The sequence below is a fragment of the Balaenoptera musculus genome, chromosome 8 (genome assembly GCF_009873245.2).
Source record: "Balaenoptera musculus isolate JJ_BM4_2016_0621 chromosome 8, mBalMus1.pri.v3, whole genome shotgun sequence".
Classification (NCBI taxonomy): Eukaryota; Metazoa; Chordata; class Mammalia; order Artiodactyla; family Balaenopteridae; genus Balaenoptera; species Balaenoptera musculus.
The window spans coordinates 62,321,044-62,334,043 of record NC_045792.1 but is presented as its reverse complement, the minus strand read 5'-3'; the positions used below and the strand labels follow the sequence as shown (position 1 = coordinate 62,334,043).

At 47.8% G+C, this 13,000-nt stretch overlaps 1 protein-coding gene across 2 annotated transcripts in view; it reads left to right on the top strand.

Moving 5' to 3' along the window:
- The window catches only part of TRIM66 (tripartite motif containing 66), a 57,856-nt gene that overhangs the window by 27,184 nt on the left and 17,672 nt on the right, over nt 1-13,000 (top strand). For both annotated transcript variants that reach the window (XM_036860120.1, XM_036860121.1), the window contains 7 exons: nt 847-979; nt 1,297-1,413; nt 3,039-3,153; nt 3,700-3,846; nt 6,039-6,156; nt 7,536-8,419; nt 9,769-9,930. In XM_036860120.1, coding sequence (XP_036716015.1) covers nt 847-979; nt 1,297-1,413; nt 3,039-3,153; nt 3,700-3,846; nt 6,039-6,156; nt 7,536-8,419; nt 9,769-9,930 — 1,676 coding nt within the window. The remainder of the gene's footprint in view (nt 1-846; nt 980-1,296; nt 1,414-3,038; nt 3,154-3,699; nt 3,847-6,038; nt 6,157-7,535; nt 8,420-9,768; nt 9,931-13,000) is intronic.

Genomic DNA, 13,000 nt, shown 5'->3' with positions numbered 1-13,000 from the left:
TATTTGGAGAATAGCTCTCTGACCTCGTTTCCCTGCTGGGGGTGAGGGTAGGGGTGGTCTCAGAGCCTTTCCTGAAGGAAAGCTGTCCCCTGCAGAGTCACATCACAATGTAAGCTCACTCTAGGCTCTCCCTGCTGGGGGGGCGGAGGGGGAGTGGGTGAGGGTGGGTGAGGTGGTGCAGGGAGGAATAATCTTGAATTACCACGGAAGCTAATTGAGTTCCCTATCTTTTACCTCTGTTTCAAGCAAGCAGCCCTCACTTCTGTTTAGTTACTTGATTAATTCAACAGCCTGGATCAGGGTTTGTCCATTTATCCATCCAGCACCATCTGTTTTAAGTGACAGTCTTCTTGAAAGTCTTTTCTCAAGGCCCTTGAACTGTGAGAAAGGTTTTACCTTCGTCAGACAGGAACCAAAGTTCATGACCCATGTGATCTGGTCTGGAGCCTGGCAAGGCTGGGTAGCTTGTTTCAGCCTCACCATAACAGAATCCTGGTTAATGAGGAGGTTTAGGTTGAGTTTTAGAGGACTCACTGTTCTGCAGGAGATCCATGTGCAGCAGGTAGCAAGCACCTTCCTCAGGCTCACCAGGGGGTGGGATGCCTGGGGCTTGATGGCCAGTGATTTCTGGACAGCTGGGCAAATCCAGCCAGTCTAAGCCTGCCTTCCTCCTTGTGTTCCTGGAACCTCACTGGCCCAGAGAGAGGCCTCTCTTACTTTGCACCACCTTCCCTCCAAGCTCTGTGTCTTCCCTGTGTCCATAGAGGGCTGAGGGCTGCTCAGTGGAACTTAACTAAGAGGTCTTCCTGAGCAAGAGAAGCCCACTTTCTCCATCTTCTCTGGCAGGAGTGAATGGTGGTTCTGGAGACTTCGCCTTGTACTGTCCTCTACACAAACAGGAAGTGCTCAAGCTATTCTGCGAGACCTGTGATGTGCTCACATGCCATAGCTGCCTCATGGTGGAACACAAAGAACACAGGTGGGGCCGGCTGGCTGCCCAAAGGGGAACTGGGAGGGCTCTGTACTCTCTACCTATGAGAGCGCTGGGCTCCCAGTACATCAAAATCCTCTCCCTGCTCAAGCCAACCTTCAGCCCCTGGGCTGAAGTTTTTCCCTGTTCCTGTTGTGGGCTTTCTCTGGAGAAGGCCTGAAGGGCCAAGAGTCTCTGACTCACTACATGTAACCCCAGCCTCCGTGGACCTGGCTGAGACAGTGCACTGTGGGGATTCTCGCTTGGCTGGCAGGCTCAGGGTAAGACTCAGTCCTCCTCAGCTTTTTCTCTGCCTCCTACTCTAGGTGTAGACATCTTGAAGAAGTTTTGCAAAACCAGAGGATGCTTCTGGAAAGTGTGACTACACAGGTGGCGCATAAGAAATCTAGTCTACAGACATCTGCAAAGCAAATTGAGGACAGGTAACATCGGCTAGCCCCTTGCCAGCCCTGGAAATGCCCTGGTCCCTCTCATCCTGGGTCACAGTACTAGGATGGAGTACTTATGAGGAAGACATGCAGACATTGGCATATGTCCTGGCCTTAGAGGTCTCAGGGCCAGGAAGGGGGTTTTGGGTCATCACTGGGTGCATGGGGCCAAGCTAGGTCAGGATGATCACAGTGAGCCTGGGCTAAAGTACATGCCTTCTGAAAGTGGCCATGAACTAGCCAAAGGTAGGTGCTTAAGAACAAGGGTATAGAGTAGATATTGGGGAAGAGAGTGCTGCTTATCATGTGGGTACAAGTCAGTGGCAATCTACCCTTTATCACCCCTTTCCCAGTGTTTTCCATGTAAACCTACACATGACATGAAATCGTCAGTATTTTCTGTGGAAAGAGAAATAAGTATGTACTGAGAGATCATCATGACAGGCACTGCGTTGGGCATCATGCATGCATCATTTTGATCAATTCTTATAATTCTTTGAGTTGGGGTTATCTCCATTCTACTGATGAGGAGCCTAAGGTTCAGAGAGGTTAGGTGACTTGTCTGAGATCACACAGCTAGTCAGAGACTGAGCTGGGTTTGGAAGCTAAGTCTATGTGGCTTCAAAGCCCATGTTTGTTTGTTTTTTAATGGCTTTTTAAAATGGCTTTAATGACTTTATATATAATTTATATACCATAAAATTGCCCTTTTAAAATGTACAATTCTGTGAGGTTTTTTTTGCATATTGATAGAGTTATACAACCATTATTACTGTCTACTTTTTTTTTTTAATATATAAATGTATTTATTTATTTATTTTTAGCTGTGTTGGGTCTTCACTGCTGTGCATGGGCTTTCTCTAGTTGCGGGGAGCAGGGGCTACTCTTTGTTGTGGTGTGTGGGCTTCTCACTGCGGTGGCTTCTCTTTTTGCAGAGCACAGGCTCTAGGTGCACGGGCTCAGTAGTTGTGGCGCACGGGCTTAGTTGCTCCGCGGCATGTGGGATCTTCCCGGGCCAGGGCTCAAACCCTTGTCCCCTGCATTGGCAGGTGGATTCTTAACCACTGCGCCACCAGGGAAGTCCCCTACTGTCTACTTTTGAAAGACCCTTTTTATCACCCTAAAAAGAAACCCCATACACATTAGTAGTCACTCCCCATTCACCCTGCAACATCCCCAGCCCTTGGCAACCATTAGTCTACTTTCTGTCTCTACCTATGCTCTTTTTACTGTATGATGCTGTTTAGTGGAGTATTCCCCCTTTTAATAAAACAACAGATTACATGAAGTCATATCTGTACTCACTCCCTCTGTCCTGCCTCTAGTGCTGTGTGAACTGGTGAGCTACTGGGTTGACCTGGGCGTGGCCCTGCAGTTTACCTAGAGAAAACTGCGCTGAACTTTGGGCCATTGTCCCACTTAGATCAAGTGGGCTGGGTTGTACAAAGAGTGGGTTGGGTGGTGGAGGAAGGTTCTTGTTTCTTTACATTTGGTACCTGGTGGGCCCTGATCTCAGTAGGCAGCCTCCACACTGTAGGCTCTTACGTTTGCTCTCTGTAGGCCCTCATAGGCCTCGGGGCAAGGGCTCACCATGCTCTGTCTCATCCTGTTGTTTACAGGATTTTTGAGGTGAAGCATCAGCACAGGAAGGTGGAAAACCAGATCAAAATGGCCAAGATGGTTCTGATGAACGAGCTGAACAAACAGGCCAATGGGCTCCTAGAGGAGCTGGAGGTATATGTGAGCAGATGGATGGGTTCTGTTCTCTCCCTGGGGCAGAAACCAGGCACATAGCAACCTTGTCTCAGGGCTCAGAGGTGCCTGGGCTACAATTCAGATGTGTAATTTCCGTAGCTCTCTGCTGCTCCCTGTATCCTAAAATGTCCAGTCTAATTTTGGGAAGTTGGCTCATTAAGGGCTAGAGAATCAGATCCAACTCCCATTAATGCTGTGGCAGTAAGGCAACTGCCTTCCTGGACTATGCAGGGTTATAGCCTTGAAAGAGACATGAAACAAGCTATGCCCAAGAGATGCAGACATTCATTCATTTCCTCATTCATTTATTAGCCATTCCATGTTTGTAGTATAAAATCTACCTACCCTCCCTCCCTCCCTCCCTCCCTCCATCCCTCAGCAGCCCATGTCCTCCTCTCAGGGGTGCAGTTTCATCTGATTCCATCTGTGTTTACACTGATACACACAGACCACCAGACTTCCCAGGCATGTGGCCTGCAGTCCAAGAACAGGATCAGGGACTCTGTCTTCTCTCTTCGTAACCAGGGCATTACTAATGAAAGGAAGCGGAAGCTGGAGCAGCAGTTACAGAGCATCATGGTTCTCAACCGTCAGTTTGAGCATGTGCAGAATTTCATTAATTGGGCTGTCTGCAGCAAAACCAGCATCCCTTTCCTTTTCAGCAAAGAGCTGGTAAGAAGAACTCCCACTCCTCAATCACTGACTTTGGGTTAGTAAGTGAAAACCATCTTTGACCAAACCCCACAGTGCAAAGGACCCAGGTGCTGGAATAGACCTGCCTTCCTCCAGGCAACTCAGCTGGGAACTTCTGTAGTTCTGTCTTAGGTCATGGATCCAGGCATTAATACTAGCAGTGTACTGAACATTCCATAGGAAGTTACTGGGTTTAAATGGGGCCTAAGAGGAAAGGAGGAGTTGAGGATGACATTGAAGTGTTGGGCTTGGGAGGGTGGTGATCCCCAGGAAAAGAAGCAAGAATTTTGAAGGATGTTGATGGGGTTTATATTTGGATATGTTGAAGCGAAGGTGCCTATAGGGCATCTAAAGGGAGCTGTCCCAAATCTGTTTTGATAGATGGGTCCGGAAGTCAGAAGAAGAGTCAGGGTTAGAGAGAGAGAGAGATGTGGGAGTCACTGGGATATCAGTGATATTGGAAGAGTGTGTGAAGGAAGAAGAGAAGAACAAATCTGGAGCCCAGGGAAATGCCGTCATTTTCACATAGACAGAGGAAGAAGATGAGTGAAAGAGATGAGAAGCAAGCATCAGAGGTGAGAGGAGAAATAGGAGAGTGTGGTGCACAGAAATTAACAGAGTTTCAAATTTTAAGTAATCAGTGTTATCATTGCTACATAGGTGAAAGGGCATGAGTAGTGAAGCGAAGCCTTGAGATCTGGGAATCAGGAGGTCCCTGGTAATCTTCTGAAAGACATTCCCGCAAAGTAGAAGGGTCAAAAGCTAGAATGAGGAAGCTGAGGATGGGAGGTGAGGAAGTAGAGACAGAAGTGAAAAGAAGGGAAATAAGAAGGTAGCTTGAGAAGGAGACAGGGTTGGGATACTTTTTTAAAGTAAGGAAGACATTTGCACATGTTTATTTGGGAGAAGTGGTTGAAGGTAGAAGAGATGTGTGGTAGAGGAAGCATACTGGAAGGGCAGAAAGAAGTGGGATCTAGAGTGAACTTGTTGACCTTAAACAAGAGGCACTCCTTTTCTCTGAGATGGGAGGACAGGAAGGTGTCAATATAATGTAGTTAAGTTTGGAGATAGGAGGGATACAAGTTTGAGGGAATTTGTCTCTTATGGTTTTTTTCACCCTCTGTGAAGTAGGAGGTGATAATGAGAGGGTTAGGCATTGGGTAAATGACATTGAGGAGAGAAGTAAAATTTTAGATAATCATTAAGGACCATGGAAGAGGAAGCTGACAAGATAGGAAGTGACAAGAAGAAGGACTGAAGGGTACCCCTGAGGGGAATGATCAGTGTAGCGACCCCAGATAACATGGCTTTGGGCTGGCTGGATTGACCCAAGGTCAGACACTGGGGATGGGAAGGGAACTAGGGCACTAGTGACATTGTTACTGAAAATGATGGGACGCTGGGACGGCCCTATGGACTGCGGGATCAGGGCTTGGGGAGTTCAGTGAGGCTGAAGAGCATGCTCAGAAAGAGTGAGAGCTGGTTATGATCAGGGAGTAGGTTGTTGGAGTTTAAGGTCTCATAGGTAGAATGGTTCTAGATGATGAAAATGGTCTAGATATGGTGACTGAACTGAAAAGAGAGGTGAAGGTGATTTACATTAAAGAGATCAAGGAAGTAAGAGGCCAAGATGTTGATTAGGACATTGGTTAACTAGGTGTTGGCAGGGTAGTTGGATACTTGCCAAAGTCCTAGATAAATGGGAGAGTTGGTGATAGGAGATAGGTGAAAGGGATGAGGGAGGAAGAGGGCAGTTGACTAGGATGTAATGGAGTTTTACAAGTGGATGGAAGGACAGCTATGGGGAACTCAGAGAATGTCTGCCCCCATTGGCTTTTCATGTGAGATTATGGTAGAATGAAAGGAACACTCTTGAGAGGCTGCCAGGCAAGTGATATTCTGAGGGAGAATTAAAATCATTTGAGGCCTGGAAGAGATAAGAATGTAGGCTTTCCATAAGCCTCAGTAAGAAGAAGGGGATCAGTAGGGGTGGGGGAAAGTAGAGGAATGTGAAGATACTAAGGTGTAAGGAAATAAGCAAGCATATGGGGGAGGACCACAGGCTAAACAGCCATGACTTTGGCCCTTCAACCTGTCCAAAGAGTGAGGGAGAGGGTGTTGTCATTCAGGCACAAGATGCCCAAAGAAATGACCTTTGGTGCTGTTGTCAGATTGTGTTTCAGATGCAGCGATTGCTGGAGACCAACTGTAACACAGACCCTGGTTCCCCTTGGAGTATCAGATTCACTTGGGAGCCTAACTTCTGGACCAAGCAGCTGGCTTCCCTTGGTGAGCCCAGGGCCTACTCTGTGGGCCTGTGCATGATTGCTAAGAACACATATAGACCATCTGCTTAGCTTACTGGGTAGATCAGCATATGCCCAAGAGAAAGCACTCCCTGAGACTGCCAGTGGTCATGGAGTCATTCAGCAAACCTTTTTCTGGGGGTGATGAGGGTAGGGTTGGGGTGTGGGTGGGGAGAGTTGGTAGCTTAAATAGCAATGGCAATACAGGACTTTTGTAACAGGACCAGTTGAAATCTGAGCTTCCTAGAAGAGGAGACAAGACAGTGGCCCTACTCTCCAGAATGCTGTATGGCAGTGCACGTGTGTGTGGGCACAAACAGAGATATTTCAGTGACACAGAGAGGAGACAGACAGACAATGTCACACGTGTCCTTTGGAGTTGAGATATAAGCAGATAATTCATGACCTTGTGCATTTTTCTTCCCTGCTGCAATAACTTGCTGGCATTCAGTCTTTAGGCAGAATGTAGACACCTTGAAGTTGTGCCTGTGTTGACAACCTAATGGTAGGTTTGTTAAACTAATGGCCAACTGCTACCTTCATCTGGGCTGTTATTCTCAGTGAAAGTGTTTTGAACTTAACAGAGTGATAAATGATATACTTAGGTTTATTTTTTGCTTCCCTTACCATTTTGATTTAATTCAACAGACCTTTGGTGAGCACCTGCTCTGAGTCAGGCCCCACTCTGGCCACCAAGTGACCAAAGGTGAATAAAACACACCTCCTGCCCTCAAGACACTTGGTCTTCCCCTAAATAAGCCTCAGATGAGCTGAAGGAGCCGTTAGCCTGAAACAGCAATAGATATCATCTATTCATGCATGAGGGCCCAGGGGCCTCAGTCAGCAGCACTGGCGCCTGGCATTGACCCTGGTGTTAGAGCTTCCCCACTCTCTTCCATCCTACTTGCCCAACACACAGTTCCCCAGAACCATATTTGAAGACTTGCTCATTTGTCCTGGGGATGAATCTCCTTTGCCACTTTCCAGCACACTCCTTCTTCTCCCCCAGTGTTGATTTTTTTTGGTCTGAGTCTCTCTTGGGCTATTCTGTTAAAAAAGAAGTAGGTGCTCTTTGAGGGAGCCCATGGTTTCTCTAGTGGGATACAAACAGAGTCAGGACTAAGCATCTAGTAAAAGCTGAGCTAATTTCTAAGTGTCCCAAGCCCCAAAAGCAGATCTATATAGGTCCTATTGCTGGAAGCATTCTAGACTGAGTCTTGGGGCTCAGGGGTTGAATTTCTTAATCTCTGCATCTGGTACAAGTTTTTTTGAATGCTATCCTTCGGTCCCAGGAGTGGGAGGTAGTAGAGGGGGAACAGCTGCAGATTACCTTTGGAAACACTCTCTATTCTGAATTTTTAGGCTGTATAACTACTGAGGGTGGACAGCTGTCCCCGGCAGATACTCCTGCTTATGGAAGCTTACAGGGACCAACATCTTTCTATCAAAGCCACCAGTCCCCAGGGGCTCAGCAGGAGACTCTCAGCCCTCCCTCACACAGGTTCCAGTCTCCAGCACTGTGTTCCTCGTCTGTGTGCTGCTCCCATTGCTCCCCAGTCTCGCCCTCCCTCAAAGGCCAGGTCCCGCCACCCAGCATACACCCAGCCCACAGCTTTAGGCAGCCCTCTGAGACGGTGCCCCAACAGCTGAGGTCACTGCAGTGCTCCCCGCTGCTGCCCAGGGAAAAGGAACTGCCCTGCCGTCCTCATCCACCAAAGCTACTTCAACCCTGGCTGGAAACCCAGCCCCCTGCGGAGCAAGAGAGCACATCCCATCGGCTGGGGCAGCAGCTGACTTCCCAGCCCGTGTGCATCGTCCCCCCGCAGGATGTTCAGCAAGGAGCCCACGCCCCGCCCACCTTTCAGACACCCTCTGTCCAGGTGCAGTTGGGCCACCACCAGAAGCTGAAGCTCAGCCACTTTCAGCAGCAGCCGCCGCCGCCGCCTGCTCCGCCCCAGCAGCAGCCACCCCCACCTCTCCCTCCATCCCAGCATCTGGCTTCCAGTCAGCACGAGAGCCCTCCTGGGCCTGCCTGTTCCCAGAATGTGGACATAATGCACCACAAGTTTGAGCTGGAGGAAATGCAGAAGGACCTGGAGCTTCTCCTTCAGGCTCAACAGCCCAGCCTGCAGCTGAGTCAGACCAAATCGCCTCAGCATCTTCAGCAAACCATCGTGGGGCAGATCAACTACATTGTGAGGCAGCCGGCGCCCGTCCAGTCCCAGAGCCAGGAGGACACAGTGCAGGTGAGCCTCAGGGTGGCCTGGAACACATATTCTCCCTAGGACAGTGCAGGAAACACAGCCTCCCAATCACAGGGTGGCACAAGAGCACAGTTTCTTCATTTTAGGGTGGCCTTGAACTCAGCCCTCACAATTCAAAACTGTGCTGGGCTCCACCTCCCATCTCCGGAAAGCTCCAGAGAACAGAGTACTTAGCCCCAACATAGATCTGGGCTTGATACTGTCCAGTGGCCTGGCTTAGTCCTGTCCTCCTGGGTGACACTAGGGACCTTGTCCATGAATGGAACTTCCTGAGCTGTGCTGGATTCTAGCTAGTGCCAGGGCAGAAGGGAGGCTGTCTCTTACCTTTGTAACCTCACTTGCCTTGCTGTAACTTGTGTATCCCAGATGGGGGGAAGGGCAGTGAGGATGTGCCCTACATGCTAGTGGGCAGCAACTTCATAACACTGAGCAGATAGAGACTTAGAGTTTATTCCAAGCCTACTAAGCTAGGAATGTTTTATATACACTATGTCATTTGTCCTATCAACAGTGTTGTTATGTAGGCATTACCATCTGTTTTTCTAGGTGCAGAAGTGGAGGTCAGAGAGGGCAAGCAGTTTGCCTAGAGATCATAAATCGTTGAGTGGTAGAGCCAAGACTTGGATCCAGGCCTGCTGACTGAAATGCCACAGAGGAGGCCTTGTTCTCTCCCTAGGGGGATTATGAAGGCTGCTCCTCTCTTTTCTCAGCTAAAAGACAATTGAAGAGGTGCAGTTTGTGTCTCTGGGATTTTTGCAGCACTCCACATCTTCATCCCTAACTCTTGCTTTTCTTTGTTCCCAGAGCTTCCTGTTCCAGCCCCTTCCTCCTCCCCTCTCACTTTTTTCATAGTGGTGTCTCCTTTAAACATGTAACCACATTTATATCTTCAAAGCAGCTCTACAGACTTTTACTTTATTACAAAATACAAGGCCTCACATTTATGCTTCAGCACTGACAGCTTCAGATCATGCTTCAAATGTCTTCCTCTGAGGCTCAGTTCCTTTGAGGGGATAGGGAATAATCCTTATGATGGCAGGGAAGGGTCTAGGGTTTATAGAGGACCATAAACTCTTTAAATGTAAGTCAAAACTGTTATGATTGCTAAGGTGACTATGACAGAGTTAGCTCATAATTCTTGGTTTGTGTTCTATCCTAAGATTGTGATATTAGGAAGAATTTAGATAAGACTAACTTTCTTTCTGAAAAAATTTCAAGCAGTTGACAATGTGTAGGTGGTAACAATGGGCAGTGCAGGGTGGGCATTAGCCTTTGCTGCTGCTGCTACTCTTTGCGGTAAAACCCACCCAAGTTCTTATTTTCTTCTCCAGGCTACAGATGAGTCCCCAGCATCTGAAGGCCCAAAGCCAGTTCTCCCTCTTGACAAGAATACTGCTGCTAACTTGCCCCAGGCATCTGGGGAAGAAACTCCTCACAGTGTTCCCCCACTGGACAGCGCCATCCAGCACTCCTCTCCGAATGTGGTGAGAAAGGTACTAACGGAGCCTGCTTTCGCTGACCATACGGGACCCACTGCCAGTCAAGACCCCAGGGACCTGGATGAGGATGATTGGGTGGGGGGAGGAGTGTCCCTGTTCCATCCCTGGATGTTGCACAGCCCTGACTCACGCCTTCTGTCCTAATGAGTCTGCAAGGTCCTCCTCTACCCCATTTCCACCCACATACACTAAAAATGGGAGCAACTGAGCTTCATTTAGAGAGGAAAGAGAAAGGGAAAGAAAGCCAACTTATTGAACACTCACTCTGTACCTAGAACTGTGCATGGTGCTTCACAGGGTGATTTCACTTAACCTTCCCAACAGTACTGTGAGGTGGGCACCCCAATTTTATAGCTAAGGAAACTGAGATCCAGGGTCCTACAGCTAGTACATAGGGCTAAGGTTTATTTAAAATGAGAATCCAAAGCCTGAACTTTCTCCTGTCTGCAATGAATGAAAATGGGGAAAATGTTTTATATGGTCCCACAATCCAAAGTTCGTTGGCCTTAGAATTTGGATTAATGGAATTTATTGGGTGAGTGCTCTGCAGGGATATCCTGCAGAGGTAGCTGAGCATCTAGGGGCACTGGGATCTCTTGGAGACAAGCTATTGGAGCCCTTCCTGTCCATCTACCTACCTGCTGGTGGAAGCGTTCATGGCAATAACCCAGAATCCCACGACTCCTCAGCTGTCCTACTCTCACCCCTGCTCTTCATCCCTACCCTGGTCATCCTCCTAGCTGGAACCTCAGTGCTGTGCCATGCCTTCCCATCAGCCCTCCCTGTATTCCTTGGCCCTGTTCCACTTATCCAATTGCCTTTTCTGGTCTAGTCCCCTCAGCCTTCCTGGTACTTCCACTCAGCCCTGTACCTGAAGCTCTATCAGCTATTCTGTATCCTTCCAGCCTGCACCCTCGGTCCTGCAGCATCCCTTAGGCTATATAACTCCAGTTCCACTAGTTGTTCTGTGTACCTACCCTTCATCATGTTTCTCCCAGCAGCACCATTGCCATATATGTCTTAGATCAGTCTAACTCAGTGATACTTGAGAAGAGAATTTTAAAAAGTAAGAGATGGCAAAAATGAAATGTTAACTTGGAAATCCCTTGAAGTCTGGGCAGGCCTCTGGTACTAATGGCTTTTTGTCTATGCCCATCCTGCCCTATCCTTTTGAAAATTGTCTGGCCTAGAGGCCATAGAAATGCTGTAAATTGGTCCTTTGTGGCTCTTAATGGTTTACATTCTTACACCTGGGGTAGATACCTATCCATCCAACCATCCATCTATCCACCCATTTATGTATTCACTCAATGTTCAAAAAATATATGTTAATCTCCTATTATATGCCAAATATTTTCCTAGGTGTCAGACACACATTGGTGAATAAGAGTCTCACACTGGAGCTTATATTCTAGTGGGAGAGACAGTTAAACAAGCAACAACAATAAAGTATGATAAAGTGCTGTGATAGTCATTGGGGTGTATAGAAGGAGCACCTAACTCTGGGAGAAGGGACTGTTCACAGACTTCCTAGAGGACATGGTTTTAAGCTGAGATTTGAAGGAGGAGAAGTTAGGCTGGTGAAGAAGGGATGGGGGAAAGGCTAGAATAAATAGTCAAAGGGAATGGCAAGTAGGAAGGTCCAGAAGTGAGAGAAAGCCTGGGGTACTTAGGGGGTTTCAGATGATTTGGCTTGGTAGGAACATGAGATGTACTGGGGAATGGGAGTGGTTGAAACCAGAGTGGTTGGAAGGCCTTGTAAATTATGCTCTGGAGTTGGGATTCAGTCTTGGGGGTTGTGAGGCGTGAATGAAGGATTTCTAGCAAGGAGGGACATGGTTTGAATTAAATTTTAGAAAGGTCACTTTAGTTGTAGTAAGAGAGACCAAAATAGTACAGAGGAGAAATAGGAGAAGTTGAATGAAATCAGGTAATGATGGGAATGAAGAGGCAGCAAGGACTTCAAGAGATCAGATCACAGGAGCTTTTGGACTTGGAGTCTGATTGGCAATGGGAAGTGAGGGAAAGACAGTCCAAGGTGTGTCTTAGCTCACTGAGTTGCCATTCACCTGAGATGGGAGCATGGGAAGAAAAGCATATTTGCGGGGGAGGAAAAAGTTAAGTTTTGAATTGTTGGTGTTCTCCTGTGGAAGTTACATTATAAGATGAATGGAAGGCATCTAGCTTTAGAGGTCAGTAGGAAGCATGGGCATTGCCAGCGCTCAACTGGTAGTGGGAGCCATGCTGAAAATGCTTCTGCCTATTTAATGAGTCTCAGTTCTGCTCCTCCACCCAGTACAGAGGAAAGGAGGTGAGCCACATGCAAGCATGGAGTCTGTGCTGCCTGTGTGGGTGGCCCACAGGGCGCTCTGAGCAGTGAGGGGAGGGGATGCTGCCCTCCTGTGTGGCTGCAGGGTGGCAGTGGGGTTAATGAAGATCCTAAGAGCTCTAACTTCTCATTCTGAGCTGTCCCCGGCCGTTAACCTGGGTTCATGAAGAGGTGTGGAGGGGCAAGTGGCCTGACATTTTTCAGATGTTTTGTAGGCTTCTTTGTGGCTTGGACTCCCAGAAAAAGGAACCTCAAGGTTGCCATCCTGGCCCAGAGGAACCTTTGGGTCTTGACTGAGAGAGGTACTGCTTATACACAAAGCTCCTGAAATAAGAAAAATGGCTTTCTTTTTGAGGGAATTCATTGCCTTGAATCTGGGATCGGGCAGGGTGGGGGTATGAAGGTCAAGGTTACCAAACAACATTTTGAGCATCTTATCATTGATTGATAATACTTTGTATAGCATTTTCTACTTTTTTCATAGGTTCTTACATGGATTATTCCATTTTATCTCTTTGTTTATCCTAGCAATACTATGAGGAAGCCACTTTCTTACTCCCCTTTGAAAGATGTGGAAACTGAGACACAGAGAGTTTCAGTGATCAACTAAGAGTTACACAGCCAACTATTGGCAGTGTTAGGACCAGAGCACAGGTTCCTGCCTCAGCCCTGTGTTCAATGATTAGGTTAAATTGCCTCTCTCTGTGCACTGCAGTGGGAGAAGTAGGACTCCAT